General features: G+C 35.2%; 1 protein-coding gene across 9 annotated transcripts in view; it reads left to right on the top strand.

Moving 5' to 3' along the window:
• The window catches only part of ccser2a (coiled-coil serine-rich protein 2a), a 69,314-nt gene that overhangs the window by 24,131 nt on the left and 29,211 nt on the right, over positions 1-15,972 (top strand). For 8 of the 9 annotated variants that reach the window (XM_087290596.1, XM_087290601.1, XM_087290599.1 and 5 more), the window contains exons 2-5: positions 1,120-2,245; positions 3,892-4,174; positions 4,386-4,594; positions 15,621-15,720. In XM_087290596.1, the coding sequence (XP_087146722.1) occupies positions 1,154-2,245; positions 3,892-4,174; positions 4,386-4,594; positions 15,621-15,720 (1,684 nt within the window). In that variant the 5' untranslated portion in view covers positions 1,120-1,153. Of the gene's footprint in view, positions 1-1,119; positions 2,246-3,891; positions 4,175-4,385; positions 5,511-7,115; positions 7,924-15,620; positions 15,721-15,972 lie in introns of those variants that run through there. The other variant, XR_015513417.1, reaches the window with a different exon arrangement.

Below are 15,972 nucleotides of genomic sequence, written 5' to 3'. Positions count from 1 at the left end.
CTCTCTACCCTAACATTGCCTCTCCTTGTTTTGCAACCTACACTACGTGAACATTGTGTGTGTGTCTGTGTGTGTGTGTACAGTATGTGCATATACATTTTATTTACAGCATGAATACTTCAGAACTATTTATTTAACTCTTATTGATTTCTTACCAGTCATTAAATCAAACTTGTAGTTATTAAAAAAAATATTATATGATGCAAGAGTAAGAAATTTAACTCAAACCAGTGCATTGTTGTAGTTCTTATAGTCAACAGACAGATTTCAGTAATAAAAAGTTGGTCAATTTTTAATTGTGGCCCCAGTCTGTATTTCTGCAGAACATGTTTTAAAACATGTTATAATGTTTTATTTTGTGCAGTGACATCAATGCCACCAACACATGATCAAGCACGAGGAGGACAGTAAACTTTAAGACACATGCGCTTCAATCCTTAGCCGTTTAAACACATCCTCTATCCTGATCCAAATTAGCTGTTATGTCATATGCTGTGAAACTTTCCAGTCAGATCATCAAAGGACTGTAGAAGGGTTATTCCATTCAGAAGTTAATATTCATTCATTTTCTTGACAGCTTAGTCTCTTTATTAATCTGGGGTTGAAAAGCAAAATGAACTGCTAACTTCTCCAGCACGTTTTTACGCAGCTGTTGCCCTTCCAGCCGCAACGCATCTCTGGGAAACCAAAAGTTAATAGATAAATAAATGAATAGATAAATAGAGAAAAAACTCAGCCACCTCTTTTCTTGCTTTTGTTAGTTACATCAGTGGTCTGTTATTAGGCCATTTTTTTAAATAAAAGGTTGAGAGGATGTACTACGGGAAATACAGTGGAAGGAACACTGTGAGACCTTTTTTTGTGGCAATTTTCTGTTGCTTCCTTTAACCCTAAAAGAGAACAATGCAGTGCATGTATCAAAATACAAATATAACACCTTGTAAATCAGCTTTCCATCTCATATGTTTTTGTTTACTTTTCATGCTCTTGAGCTGATTTTTCATAGCATGTAGTATCTCATTAATACATCAACACACACTATTTTAGTTTAATCACATTATAGGATAATTTAATGTAAATGACCAGTAAATGTAAAAAGTCTTTCTCTTTTCTTTTTAGGTGTCTCTTTAGTGTTCATCCATGACTCTGCCATATGCTGATGGAACAGAAGGTCCTCAATAAGTCCCCCATGGTGTCCAGACTGCCAAAATTTGGTGCCCGTCCTGTCAGTGGTACCCCTTCATCCCTTCCCAATGGCACAGCCCAGATTGTGGTCACACAAGAGGGTAAGAATCCCCCTGTCAGGCCAAATGGAGTAGTCAGAGCCTCCTCCTTTTCCATGAAATGGAGAAAGGAAAATGGTGGGTCATTGGACCCTTTAAACTTAGTAGAGGGCACAATACCAGAAGGGAAGAAAGAAGCTCGATCTCAACAGTCTCCAGGAAGTAAGGAGTTAAAAAGCCCTTCTACTCCTGCATCTAAAGTGCGCAGGTCGGCCTCGTCATTATCCAGTGGAAGCCCCAAACCTGTACCCAAATCCTCTAAATCCATCCAAAGTCCTAAACCAAAGCCCAAACACTCTCAGATCTTGACAACCTCTAAAAGTCAGGACATATCCCAACAAAGGCCAACTCAAAATGGAACTGCATTTCTGGGGTCTTCACCAGGCCAAGCCATCTCTTCAGGGCTTCAGCGACCGAGGACAAATTCTAGCTCTACGCGAAGCACCTCTAGCTTATCTCAATCCAACGACAGCCTCTCAAAACATTCGGTCCTGCCTGACCACATGGTGCGCTCTCAGAGCTTCACCCACTTTAAACAATTACCATCGCCAACATCCGCTCCCATGACACGCTCCTTCTCCTTCAACAAGGCTGTGGAGCTAGCCAAGCCACTAGCTAATACCCAGCTGCGTCCTCCACGAACACTTGGACTCAAATCTCCACTGATCCTCAGCAAAGGCCGACCAATGCTTGGTTTTGGGGGCCTGGGATTTGGAAAGGGCTTAACAGATAGACTACCTGCTGGGACTCCCTCTTCAGACTGCTTAACGCCGCCTAATTCCACAAAAAGGCAGCTTTTACCTAACTCTATGCTGACAAAACCCTCGTTACAAGCCTACAGGCTAAGTCGACCAATTGCTGCCAAACAGCAGTGCCCTCCAGTGGTTAGGAGAAGCCCTGTGGAAAGTGACATTATAACTCCTCCTCTCACTCCAGAGCAGCTCCACTGTGCCACAGAAAACGTAAGTGTCCGACTCTGGGTATTTACTATGACAACTAAATGTGCTGGTATAATCTGCATCTGAGACTCTCTCTCTCTCTGTAATGTTTATATTGACACCAAACTTTATGTTCCTATTGTCACCTAACACTGACCACAAAACAATAAATTCATGACTCTGCCACCTATTGGTCAAGTTATAAATCAATAAATCCTTCATATGTTAATTGTTTTCATAATTTTCTAATATTTTAAGTGAAACATTTCTAAAATGTATTAAAAACTCACTTAGTCTGAAGTTTCTTACTAAACTTGTTGCTTTTTAGACCCTGGGGCTTATTCTGCCTCTGGATGCTTTGCTCATTCTGTCTCTGACTTTTTGGCTCCTTAATTGCTGTTTGCAGCTGTATTAATAATTAGGGTTGTCAAAAATATCGAAGTTGGTACAAATCGATACTGACATTTCCTGCTAACAATTGAGCACAGGCATTCTCATCCAAGATTTTTAAGTTTGTGCTTGATGAACAGTGGTAAAGCGATGACCTACAAGTCAATCAGCCTATCTGTTAATCTGTTGAGCTTGTGAACACGATTGCCAATCAGCAGTATTTAAGAACATGCTCAACAGTGCTAAAATATTAGCAGGAAATGGATTTTTAAAATTTCAGTATCGATTGGTACCAAGGTTGATACTTTTTACAACAATACTACTACTAATACTACTACTACTACTAGGTACAAGCTTACTACTACTACTACTACCAATAATAATAATAAAAATAAAATAATACTAGTTACAACCGTATTACTACTGCTACTATTACTAGTACTACTACTACTACTACTAGTTACAATCATCATACTACTACTACGACTACTATTACTACCACTACTATACTACTAATAATAATACTAGATAAACCTGCTACTACTGCTAGTTACAACCCTACTACTACTACTACTACTAATAATAATAATAATACCACTACTACTAGTTATAACCCTACTAATACTACTTCTACTACTACTAGTTACAACCCTACTACTATTACCACTACCACTTCTACTACTATTACTAGTTACAACCCTACTACTACTACTACTACTACTACTACTACTACTACTACTACTACTAATAATAATAATACTCCTCCTACTATTAGTTACAACCCTTTTACTACTACTACTGTTACTACTACTACTACTACTACTACAACAACTATATTACTAACTACTACTACTACTAGTACTATTACTACTACTGATAATAATAATACTAGTTACAATCCTACTACTACTACTACTACTACTACAACTATTAGTTACAACCCTACTACTACTAGTTACAACCCTACTACTACTACTACTATTACTAATCATACTACTACTACTAATAGTAATAATACTAAAAATAACAATAATATAATAAAATGTATGTATTATACAAGTATTATGTTTTCATAAAGTCCAATTTGTTATTGTTGTCAAATTTTTAAATTATTTTGTAGATAATTATATAAAAATACTATTCTGTGTTGTGAGTTCTTGTTCTAATCAATAATAATATTTGCATAGCTGTTAATAACAATGCTGAATTTTAAACATGACTAAACTGAAGTTAAATTAATAAATACATAATCTTTTCCTTCATTCTGTGTTTGTGACAAGGTTTCAGCTTTCACTGATTCCCCAGAGGAGGCTGTGACAGAGCCGAGTCTGAATGGGACCCTTCACTACACTGGGGAGGGTGCGGAGGATATGTCTCTCTCCTCGGCATCTTCTCTGGAGAGGAATGACACCAGTGAGGAGTTCCTAGATGACTTTGAAAACCTAGGGGACCAGTCCCAGAATGGCATCCAGCAGAACAAAAATCCTGTTGCCACAGCCACCCGGATACGCATGCAGAGCTTTTTGAATGAGACCATGGACTGGGCTGGGATTGGGCTGGCAGGTATTGCTAAACATAACTTTCATTTCTGCCATTTATCAGGGTCAACCAGTTCAATGTCATGTAAACATTTAAATCTTAAGTGAAGCATGGCAGAAAAGGGTGTTCTGATTCTTTATTATTGGAATTCATGCTTTCAGTGGTCCATTTGAGATATAGTGGCTGATAACCCTTGTGGTAAGCATGTAGATCCTGATGTGTGTTTAATTTTTAGGTGGTAAGGCAGATTTACAGAGTGCTCCACTACGTGGTCCACCGCTCATGTCCCCTGAAGTGGACCGTCATGCAGTCTCTTCTTTGGAGCTCTCACCCTCTAATAGCTCTGGAGGGACATACATGTGGGATGAGGAGGGCATGGAGCCACTGGGACACAACACACACATGCACCACTGCAGCAGTTTTGAGTCAGACCTCAACAGCGTCGTGAGTACACACATACATCCAGAATAAGATTGCAGAGTGTTGAGGTTATGTACAACAAAATAAAAAGCAGTACTTATTGACATGAGATGCATTGATCTGAAAGCTTCAAAGTACAGTGAACATATTAAATAAAAAAAGAAATTATATAGTGAATCTGAAAAGACAGGTTATAACAGTTGAAATTATAAATGATACTAATGAATAACAATAATAATTGTTATGATAATGTTAATGTACATACTCAAATAATAGTAACATTTTGAGTAATAGCAACAATATTGTTAGCAAGAAAAAAAAAACCCCATAAATTTTAGTAAAATTGTTTTCAACTTACTGCTGCTACTTCTACTACTATTACTAACTATAATTAGAAGTAACTTAAAGGTGCAGTTTGTATGTTTGACACTCAGTGGTTGAACTTGGTATTGCGTTCCTGGATCAAAACAAACGCAAGCACAGGTTGCCAGATTGAGGACCAAATGGAGCAGGTCGATTTTTAAATTGAGGCTGATTTAAATGGTGTTCTATATAAAAGCAAGGCCACGGTATGGAAGGAATTTTTTCCATATTAAATGGAGCATTCTTTGGAAGCCTTTCTGAATGAATGAATAAATGAAATATGGCGTTTTCCAACAAGGCAACCCGGGGTCCTGAAATATAATTGGCTAAACTGGCATTGGGGGTGGTAAAAGAACCAAAACAAAGATAGATGCTCCATGTAACAGACATTCTCAAAGCAGAATATCTGACTTCAACATTGTTTTCCAAATAAACAAGTATATTCACTTAGCATGTTTTTTTAAATATCTGCAAACATGATATTACATTTTTATAATTTAGAGATGATTATGATTTAGAGTCAAAAACTTACATACAGCACCTTTAAATTGATTTAAAATAAATCAGTACTTCAGGGGCCTCATGTACGAGGACTTGCGTGGAAATCTTACTAAAACATTGCGTACGCACAAAGCTGTAAATGTGCGTACGCAGAAAAAATTTCAGATGTATGAAACACTGCGTACGCCGAATCTCACGCATATTCTTTTGTACATCTGAATGAACGTGAAACTGAGCGCAACATGCACGAGCACAAAACCCCTCCCTGACTCCTCCCCCGTATGAATATGCTAATGACTATGCTAATGGAAAAACCCAACGAAAAAGCAATGGCAAAAGCAAGCAAAAAGAGAAACTTTGAACAGAATGTGAATTGGAGGTGCTTTCAGAGGTAGGCCGGAGAAAAGCGGTGTTATTTGCAAGTTTGTTCTCCGGAATTAACAATAAAAGAAATAAATAGAGCGGGAGAGTTTAGCTGATGCGGTTAACACAGTTGGGTCTGAACATCGCACTGAGTGCATTGAAAAAAGAAATATTGTGGTTTATATCTGTAAAATGTTGCAGGATGATTAACAGTCACAGTGGCGCTACTCGTAAGACCCATGTGTTCAGGAATTGATACGTTCGAGCATGAACTCGGCTCGAATCCAGCGTCTGATGAACTCTTTCTTGTTTTTTCCCCCGCTACATATCAGATTTTGTCAACTATTTATCACGAGAAAGACAAGTAGGAATCATTAATAAGTTCATATCAATAAGCATCATATTTTATTTGCACATTTATTGAATGGAAATGTTTCTGATTCACGCATGCAAATTCATCTTCAGATAGGTATGTAAGATTTCCATACCATACAGTTGACCAGCTAAACATTAAAGCACAATTTGCAGCGGTCGCCTGTTTTCCCAATGTAATCTGAGCGATCTACTGCACGCACATTGCTATAAAGACACTATCTGAAGATGAATTTGCATGCGTGAATCAGAAACATTTCCATTCAATAAATGTGCAAATAAAATATGATGCACAAACTTATTAATGATTCCTACTAGTCTTTCTCGTGATAAATAGTAGGCAAAATCTGATATGTAGCGGGGGGAAAAAAGAAGAAAGAGTTCACCAGACGCTGGATTCGAGCCGAGTTCATGCTCGAACGTGTCAAAACATGTTCACATGTGTCTTACGAGCTACGCCACTGAGACTGTTCAGGGTGCAGCAACATTTTACAGATATAATAATATTGAATGGAAATGTTACTGATTCACGCATGCAAATTCATCTTCAGATAGTGTCTTTATAGCAATGTGCATGCGGTAGATCGCTCAGATTACATTGGGAAAACAGGCGAGCGCTGCAAATTGTGCTTTAATGTTTAGCTGGTCAACTGTATGGTATGGAAACCTTATATACCTGCTGAACCCGCCTCATACAACTGCCATTGCAAGGCTCAGACACTTTGTAGAGAGCAATTTAACACAACTGCCTCTAGGAGTCGCCAATGGAAATAAAACAGACACGCACAAAAAATGTGCGTACGCCTGCCAGAAAGCTGCCGTGAAGTTGCGCACATTCCCACGTTCAGTTCATTGTTAGTAAATCCAAACGTGAGCGATTCTGAGCGTGAAACCTGGCGTACGCAAAGTTTTTGTGCGTACGCAGCGTTGATACATGAGGCCCCAGATCTCTAACCACACCAAAACTATTTCTACTTTATACATGCAGCTGTATTGTAGATTTGCTAAGATTATAGTTTGTATAAGTCCCAGAAAATTCAGTTTGCCGGTTTCTTTGTGTGCCTGTGTGTGTCAGGATCTCTCTGTCCTTATCCTGCTAATTATCTCCTTGCTAATTAAGGATTAGCCTCTGTTGCTGTTACTCGTGACTCTGCAGGAGTCTTGTTTCTAGGTCTTGGCGCTCTGAGAACAGCTCCTCTTCTGTCTCAGCTGTTTCCAAAGTTTCTGATCGACTAACAACCCTACTTAACATTCCAGCGTTTGATCCAGGCTGTGATGTTTTTGCGCAGTGATTCATGATGTCCAGTGACCAAGAGGATTTTAAACAGTAATAATCAGATTTGAAATACCAGTGTTCCCCTGTAGCAGACACACAAATGTACCCATTTACACACGCTAACTTGACTTTGACTTCAGATATTATGTAACTTCAGCATGTATATGTTTGAGCACAGCTGAGTCATTGTTGTCATACAAAACTGGGTTGTTCCTTTGAGGGAGTTTTACGTTATGTTTAGTTTTTGTAATTTGCTGTGGTTTAGGTTGAGCTTTGCTTTCAATGACATCTGGTGGTCTGCTATTAGTACTGCAGACAGTTTGCATTTGTGGTTTCACTATAGTTGAAAAAAAGTTTAATCAAGTTATTGTTTATGCTTGAGCTTTTGTTCAAACCTATTTTCTGAAGTAGTAAATTTTCATGTACACCTTTCCTGGATTTGGAATTGACAGGGTGTCCATGGGTCATGGAATTTCAGGAATGTTACGGAATTGAAGAAGGCTTAGATATTAGATATTGAATATCAAGGATTTCAATTTTTTCAAGTTATGTAATATCAACATGGGCCGGTACATAATTCTGACGGTATGATAACCTTGGATAAAAATATCATGGCTTCATGGTATTGTGATTACTGCTCTAAAATATATTCTTTTTAAATGTCTGGGTAAAAAAACAAAAACATATTTTCTCCTTTGAACACAAAACATTTTATTTTAAGAAACATTTATAATATTATATTATAATATATATAACATGTCAGGTAATTTCTTTACAATTTAAAGCAGCATCTTTGGATATCTTTTCTGCTGGGGACACTGTTGCCCTAAAAAACTAAGAAAAAATTTAATAAAAACGTACATATATAATTTTGGCAGTTTTAAAATTTAGAATTTTCCAAACCATGTTGAAAATGGTTATCTTCCTATGGCTAAATATTAGGGATGTCATTTTAAATTTTAGTTTTCATTTATTAAATAAAAATGTTCTTTATCATGTTTTTATATCACACTGTTTCTCGCTTGCTTAGGATAATGTAAATCTTAAGAGCTGGGTTTTAAAAAAGCAGTCACAAAAAAGCTAAATACAGTATACATTTTGTAAAACAATTACTTTTTGAGCTATCAAGTATAGGAGAAGAAGCACTTCATAGCCACAGCCAAAAAAATAACTGAGCTAAATTACCCATTGTTGATCTTCACAAAGTGTCTATTGAAGTCATGCAAAATTATATTTATTTTATTATTTTAGCATATTATTCAATGTTATATGATTAATGTATAAGGACAACATCAACCTGTTTTCCATTCATTAGAAGTCATGGAAATACAGTTTTTTAGTCGGAGAATGTCAGGGAATTAGACATTTGGTTTAAAGTGGGAACACTTGAGTGATTTAGTTATATTCCTCTTGATGACCATCGTGTCTAAAACGTGCAGAGTGTTTCAGTGATTAACCCCACCCTGTATTCCTCCTGTCTAGATCCCTGTTCTATGCCTATCTTTAACTTAAGGCTCCTGTGGTCTCGTGGATACTGAAATGGAGACGGAGCTTTATTTAGATCTCATCTGATCTTACCTTCAGCCAGTGATGTAATGCCAATCTGGAGCTTGAATTATTTATGTAAACTGGAATTCATTTGAAAGTCTGCAAAAATGTTACAGTTTTGGTTTGAATAATTTTTAATAAATTATTATATGGAATTTAGTTATCTTCTATTAGTATACAATGTAAATTAAATCAAAAGGTTACACATTGATAGGATGTATAGGGTTATTAAAATATACTATTATTTTAAATATTTTTAAATATATTAATACTATTATTATTTTTTTACCCATTTTCACTGACAGAGATTTCTTTACCAGCATCAAGCCAGGTGTGAAGTCCTTAAATCCTTCATTTTAATCTGCTGTTTTTGTGTTTTTTTGATGTTAGGCTTGTGGTTCTTATTACTGAATAAAAAAAATCTATATTATAAAAAATAAAATGTATTATTAAATGAGTAAAAACAAGTATGGTTTGCGTTTAAGGCCACAAGGGGGCACTATGGATTTAGGAAACACTGTAAATGTTTTTAGTATGAGACTATATCTGGTTCTCTGTTATTGTATACTAGTGTGTTTAATCCCCCAGATCACTTCTACAAAGTGCATCTTCTGTTAGACTTAGGAGTTGTTTGTTCTAAATATAGCCTGTCTTGCAGGAGGCATTTACCGGCCAATTCATTAGCTGCTAAATGATGGAGGTGCATAAGCCTTTGTTTTTCAACGCCGTAAGTGATTCTGAGACGGCCTTTTATCGGCTGCTGCCTCAGTATTAATTAGCTGAGAGCTATAAAGCATTGTTTAAGCTTTGTTGTTTGCTGACTTTAGTCATACAGTAAACAGGATTTGAATAATTTTAGCTTCAATATTTAAGCTGTCTAATCAGCTTTTAATTCATTTTGACTGCTTTATTGATACTTTTACATTTCGCTAAATCCCTTTGTTATTCCTAATGACTTTTGAGAGTTGTTTCATATATGTGCTCAATGCACATCTTCACTGATGCTTGTGAGGCTCTACTAGTATGTGAAATTGAATCTAATGCACACATTCAGGGTGACAGGAGCAAAAACTGAAAGATAAAAAACTCCTTTACTCTGAAGTAGTGTCTTGGTATTTTTGTATTATATTTTATAGTTGGCGGTGGAGTTCATGATATTAACATACGCTAGATGTATCTGTTATGATTCAGATTAAACGTATAAATAACTATGATATTGAAATAACCAAGCTAACTAATATGTTTTCAAATTTAGAAATACGTTTAATGTTTGTTGCGTTATATTAATGTTACTGGATGTTCTGTCCTAGAATGTCAGATGCCACTTACTGTAAGTATAGTGTGTGCTGGGATTTGAGTTGTAAGCCATTATTTATATTAAATAAAAAATAAAACCGCTTTATAAAACAACATATCAACAACTGTTCATAATAATTAACCATGAATTATTGTTAATGATTACCAACAGTAATTCATTCTACATACAGAATGTGCTTAGATCAAAGTTTCATGAAATCTGAGCTATTTGATATAACATTATGAATATTTTATAATTGTTAGTCTATGTCTTATGGCATCTTCACTCTGAAATATATTTATGTGGCAGAAACATTTTTTTGTCCATTCTGTATGTAATGTTTTCATGATAGTGTAGTTAGGAACAAATAAATCAAATAATTGTAAATAGACCATTTTCACATTTTAAATCCTTGTTTAAGTTTTTAATATTAATAATTTAATTAACTATGTTTAATATTTTGCACATATGTACATTTTATAAAATTATTATTTTTATTACATCATTGTTGCAATAAATTACAAAAACAAAACAAAACACTTTCTAATGCAGTTATGCCCCTTGCCTGGGACAGTAGATGAAATTTAGTTTTTTCCTCTGCTGTTATTGGAAAACACAATCGTGAAGTTTTTCTTTTGCTACTGTATTTAAGCAAATTGGAATGCAAAAATGTTTTATTTGTGGTACTCTCTTAGTCACTGTTCTTCAAGTTTACCCAACTTAGATGACTTCCGCTGCTGAGAAACTTGGAAATGTGAAAAGACTACATAACATGGACAGGCATTGGCACCTGGGATGTGTGGCACCATTTTTTAAAAATAGAATCTCTATAGTCCCTTTCTGAAATTTTAGGAGAGTGAGCAGAAAGTTTTAAGGAAGTTTAAATTTACTTGCAAGAAAATTATTCAAAAATTTCCCCCATTTCAACTGTATTACTGACAGATGCTTTTCTAATTAAATAGACGTACAGAAATGAAAATATGCCATTTTATTTTAAGGATATCCCTGGCTCCAGACTAATATTTAATACCAGTATCTCTGAGTTCTACAGCTGGTGGCAGAAGCACCTAATTTGGTAGTGCTATCCATATAATATTTATAATCTAACTTTTGACTGAGAAATTCTTATATGACAGTAGCTTGAGCTGAGAATAACTGGAGCATGAGTTTTGGTATAGAGTGTGGTCACGATGTGCATCTGGTCAGTGTTGTGAAATGCACTTACATACTCTTTTCTTTTGAGCTGAACTACTATAATAAATGGTCTGTGCTGTGATCTGTTTATCCCACTTTTGGTGCATTTGCCATTAAAAAATATTATATGGAAGTGAATAGCAATGCTGTCAGACAGGCAAATCGGCACAACTGCTAGCCAAACTTAGCAGTGTCAAGGAAAAAGTCTCTAAATATGACCATTTAGTCACAGTCTGAATCCCTACGGAGGCTGCTTCACTCAATAGAACAGAGACCATTGACATATTTGTCACTTGAGACAAGTCATTCTATATGCAGTTCAAAGCAGGAGTGTGAAACAGTGAACCTAAATCTCCATACACAGCCACTTCAAGAAGACAGTCACTTCAAGAATCACAATACTAATACATGATGAACATACAATATCAATTTATTATCTAATTGACAAATATAGAGGCATTATTTTCTTATCCAATCTGTGTTTAATTGATCAAACAGTATGTTTCTGAGACATAATTTTTCATAATCAAATCATAATAATAAGGCATAATAATCAAATCAAGTAATTTTTGACCAATTTAAAGCATGAAAAAGAATGTTAATTTCTTTCCAGTTTATTAAAATAAAACACTACGTTCTAGAAACGCTGGGTTGTTTTTTGGGTCAAATTTGGGTCAAGTTTGACGAACCAAACTAATGGGTTAAAAATGTATGTAAAAAATGTTACCTACAGCAGCTCAGTTTGTCCATGTTAAACTCAAAGTTTGCTTATATAAACTTAATTTACATATATTTTTGAGTTTAAACTTTTTAAGGTCCATGCATATTGACCTTTTTTCTTCATGGCCATTGAAAAAAATTCTCCATTTTAAGTATGTCTGCACAGTATATCGTTTCAGGATTGATATCACAATGTGATCATTCACAATATTCACATCGCAAGTACATGCAATGTTGAGTCTGGATTATAATTGATCATTTCACAAGTGTTTTTTTAAGCTTGTGACTAAGGATTTTAAAAGCATTCATGCTTAAGAACTAACTGTTTGTAACTTGCAATAAACAATCAATTTTATTAAATTGTTTATAAAATTGGAAGACTATGCAGTATTATATTTTACATTTGATTCTTCAATTGCTGTATGTCTGAATATAGTTTCACTACACGGAAAACAATAAAAACAGTTTATTGAATTTTTTTCTTTATTGGTTTTATTATTTCTTGCAGACTTTCTTATGTTTTATTCATATGCACTCCCCTACAGAATCTTCCCAATCAAATTTTGCAAATTCAACTAATGTAGTGAAATTCTATTTATGAAACAAAAAAATATCGCAATTTTAGATTTTTTCCAATATTGTGCAGCCCTAATTCAAACTATATCCAGGTGTCCAAGTATTTTAGCTTTGGATGTAACGTAATTGAGGAATTCAAATACATTCCTTTTGATCCCCCACCCAAATATGATGTTTCACTCCGGAGCAGTGCTCAGTTTGTGTGAAATGTGATCAGGATTCTGGGCTTGTCTGATAGGACCTTTCTTAAATGTTATCTGAGGTACTGTCGGTATCGGTCCAGCTCTAAAGGGACCTTTAATCCGATCTTCCTGGCTGATTCGTGCTGGCCCCCGTGAAACGGGCTGCGTTATTCCGGCTCTTTCAGCGCAGGAGGAGAGAGCTGATGGGGCTTGGACTGCGTGTCTAAGCTGCCGCCCGGCGCAGTGAAATGTCATTTCCTCTGAAGCAACCTGGCGTGACTAAGCCCCTTTATACATAGAGAGAATCAGAGAGAGAGAAACCTGAGAGACTGTGTGTGTCGGTGAAGTGTATGAACTCTGGCTGCTTTCAATACACTTTTTGTGCACTTGTAAGTCGGTAGGGTGTGTGTGTGTGTGTATGTAATGTGTATATGCGCCTATTGATGTCCAGGAGCAGGGCCTGTCTCTGTTTAAGCACATATTCATATGATGGATGGGATTTGAGAGTGTTCTGTCAGCTTGGATGACTCGAAGAGATGTTTTTGTTCTGTGAATGTATCGCAGTTGCATGATTGATAATGTTTTCTAAAGTTAGCTGAGAGCTTATTCATACTCTTTTCACAGCTACCTGCTCTATATGAAATATGGACCATTATGCAGAAACTTTCACAGCGTACTGTTTTTGCACAAAAGTCCCCATTTAGAAAAGTCCATGTATTTAATTTAGCTTGAAGGGATGGTTCAGCCAGAAATGAAAATTCTGTCATCATTTATTCCAAACTTTTTTTTTCTGTAAAGGGCCTGGTTTAAAGAATATCCCAGGGTTTTCTTTTCAGTAATGAACACGAATGATGATCTGGACTCTTAAGAACTTTAATAACAAAATTATTGTAAATATGATTCATTTTAGGGCTATAATTAATAGAGCTATAACAATATAATGTTTATAATTCAGTGTCCATACCTAAACAAACTTTGTAATACCTAATAAAAAGCAGACCAGTGACCAAGGTTAAATTTAATTATCATTTGCTTTTCAGTTGCTTTCCAATTTCCTTCCTACCGCCCTCCAGTTTTATATTTTCTGTCAAATACATTTTATAATAACTGGTTCAAATGATTAATGTCATGACTATTTAATGACATTCTATTAATTTATTTAAAAAATGCATGTTTATGAACTCTACAAGTTGAACTTTTTCATCAATTACATTTTTAATCTTTTTTAAAATGTACACAGCAAAAACAGTGTAATTAATCTCAAAATAAAGCTATTATTATTATTATTAACTTAAGAGTTTTATTTTATTAATCAGCATAATATTAAAAAAACTTATTTTTATTTACATTTTTTTTAAACCTTTTTTTTTATTTGGACAAAACTGTTGTTTTCTTAATTATTTCTATGTAATATTCTGCACACTGCCATTTAAACGTTTAGTGTCTGCTAGTTGTTTTTGAATAAAGCCTCCTAGGATCACAAAGGTTGAATTTATTTGATCAAAAATACAAGTCTACTATTCAAGCAACAGTTTCTTAGTTTAACAGTATTACTTATTTTTGTATTTTTTTCTGAAGTTATTAATTCAGTCTTCATTCAGTTTTAACATATTGTCTGTGATAATAATAAAAAATCACAAATTGGGCCATCACTGTACTGGCAATAAAGAAGTTACATGTTTGAGCTAAAGTAGGAATGAACAATTTAATTGAAGGTTGACTGAGATTCATTACCAGCAAGACACTTCATTGACATTGCATTGATTTATAGATGTCTCTGCAATTAGTGCAGCTTTAAGCATTTGTTAAATGCCAAGTAACTAAATGAAAAAAAAAAAATATATATATATAGATAAATAAAAAAAAACTATTGTTTTCAAGATGTTGTACTTTCAGAAGAGTAATTTATACAACATTTTTACAATTTATACCAATTAGTCAAGTGCTTCATGTGTACACAAAGCATAAAATAGCTCTAGCCCTTTACTCATAATTTTTAAAATGGTGAATGATGTATTAAAGCTATTATCACTTCAGTTGGTTGCAGGTCTGTAACGCTCTCAAGTTTTACTCCCATCCTTAAAATCAATTCAAAGCGGTTCTTCAGAACGAATCTTAAGATGAGTCACATCAGAGCAATTTCTTTGCTTGCTACAAATCAAGGCTAAGCCGTGAGGCCTTGTTTTATGGTATTTCTTAGCAATACTTAAGCGCATAAAAATGTGGAGAACATCTTTCTTCAAAGAGCTTATTTTCTTTTGAACTCCTGGTGCCAGACTCAATGTGTAGAATCACTTTAAAATGCATTAAAAAGCACCCTAATAGCTGATAACTGCCCCTTTGCTTCTCTGCCACACAGCTTGAAATGTCCTTTTATTTTCTGTCTGAGGACAAATTGAGGTTTTGTTGCGGTGTATTGATTTTCACCTTGGCGTGCTTTTGCATTTTCAAATAATCAGATGTCCTGAAAAGTCGTTGCTTTTATATACGCTCTTTGTATATGACGCAAAAAAAAGTTTTGTTTTCTAACATGTGTCTACAAGTGACTGCGTCCCTTTCCTTTTGTATGATCACCCTAACATGAACTTAGGAGTTTTACTGTTTTTTTTAAATCATTATTTCACTGCCTCTCCCTCACTGGCTGTTTCTTGTGCACAGGACATTCTGAACAACCTGGATAATACTGGCTCCTGTGACCTAGAAGATGATGACCTCATGCTTGATGTAGATCTGCCAGAAGATGCAGCATTACTCAATGGTTAGTAAACACACACACGCACACACACATGCACACAATTATGTGCTTTACTGATATTTTTATTCTGTGCAAACTGTTCTATTCTATCCTCTAACTAAACACAACACACTCTGAAGTCGTCTGACAATTTCTAAGTACACTGCTTTGTATGTGAGGAATTTGTTTTTATGTTTACCTTTGATCTGTTAAATCATCCTCTGCTGATCAGGTTTAATCATTCTGTTGATTGATCATTGCAAAGTTAAGTGGTGG

This window comes from Danio rerio, chromosome 17 (genome assembly GCF_052040795.2).
Source record: "Danio rerio strain M-AB ecotype USA chromosome 17, GRCz13ab, whole genome shotgun sequence".
NCBI lineage: Eukaryota > Metazoa > Chordata > Actinopteri > Cypriniformes > Danionidae > Danio > Danio rerio.
The sequence above is the reverse complement of the archived record's forward strand: the minus strand, read 5'-3'. Positions and strand labels throughout refer to the sequence as shown.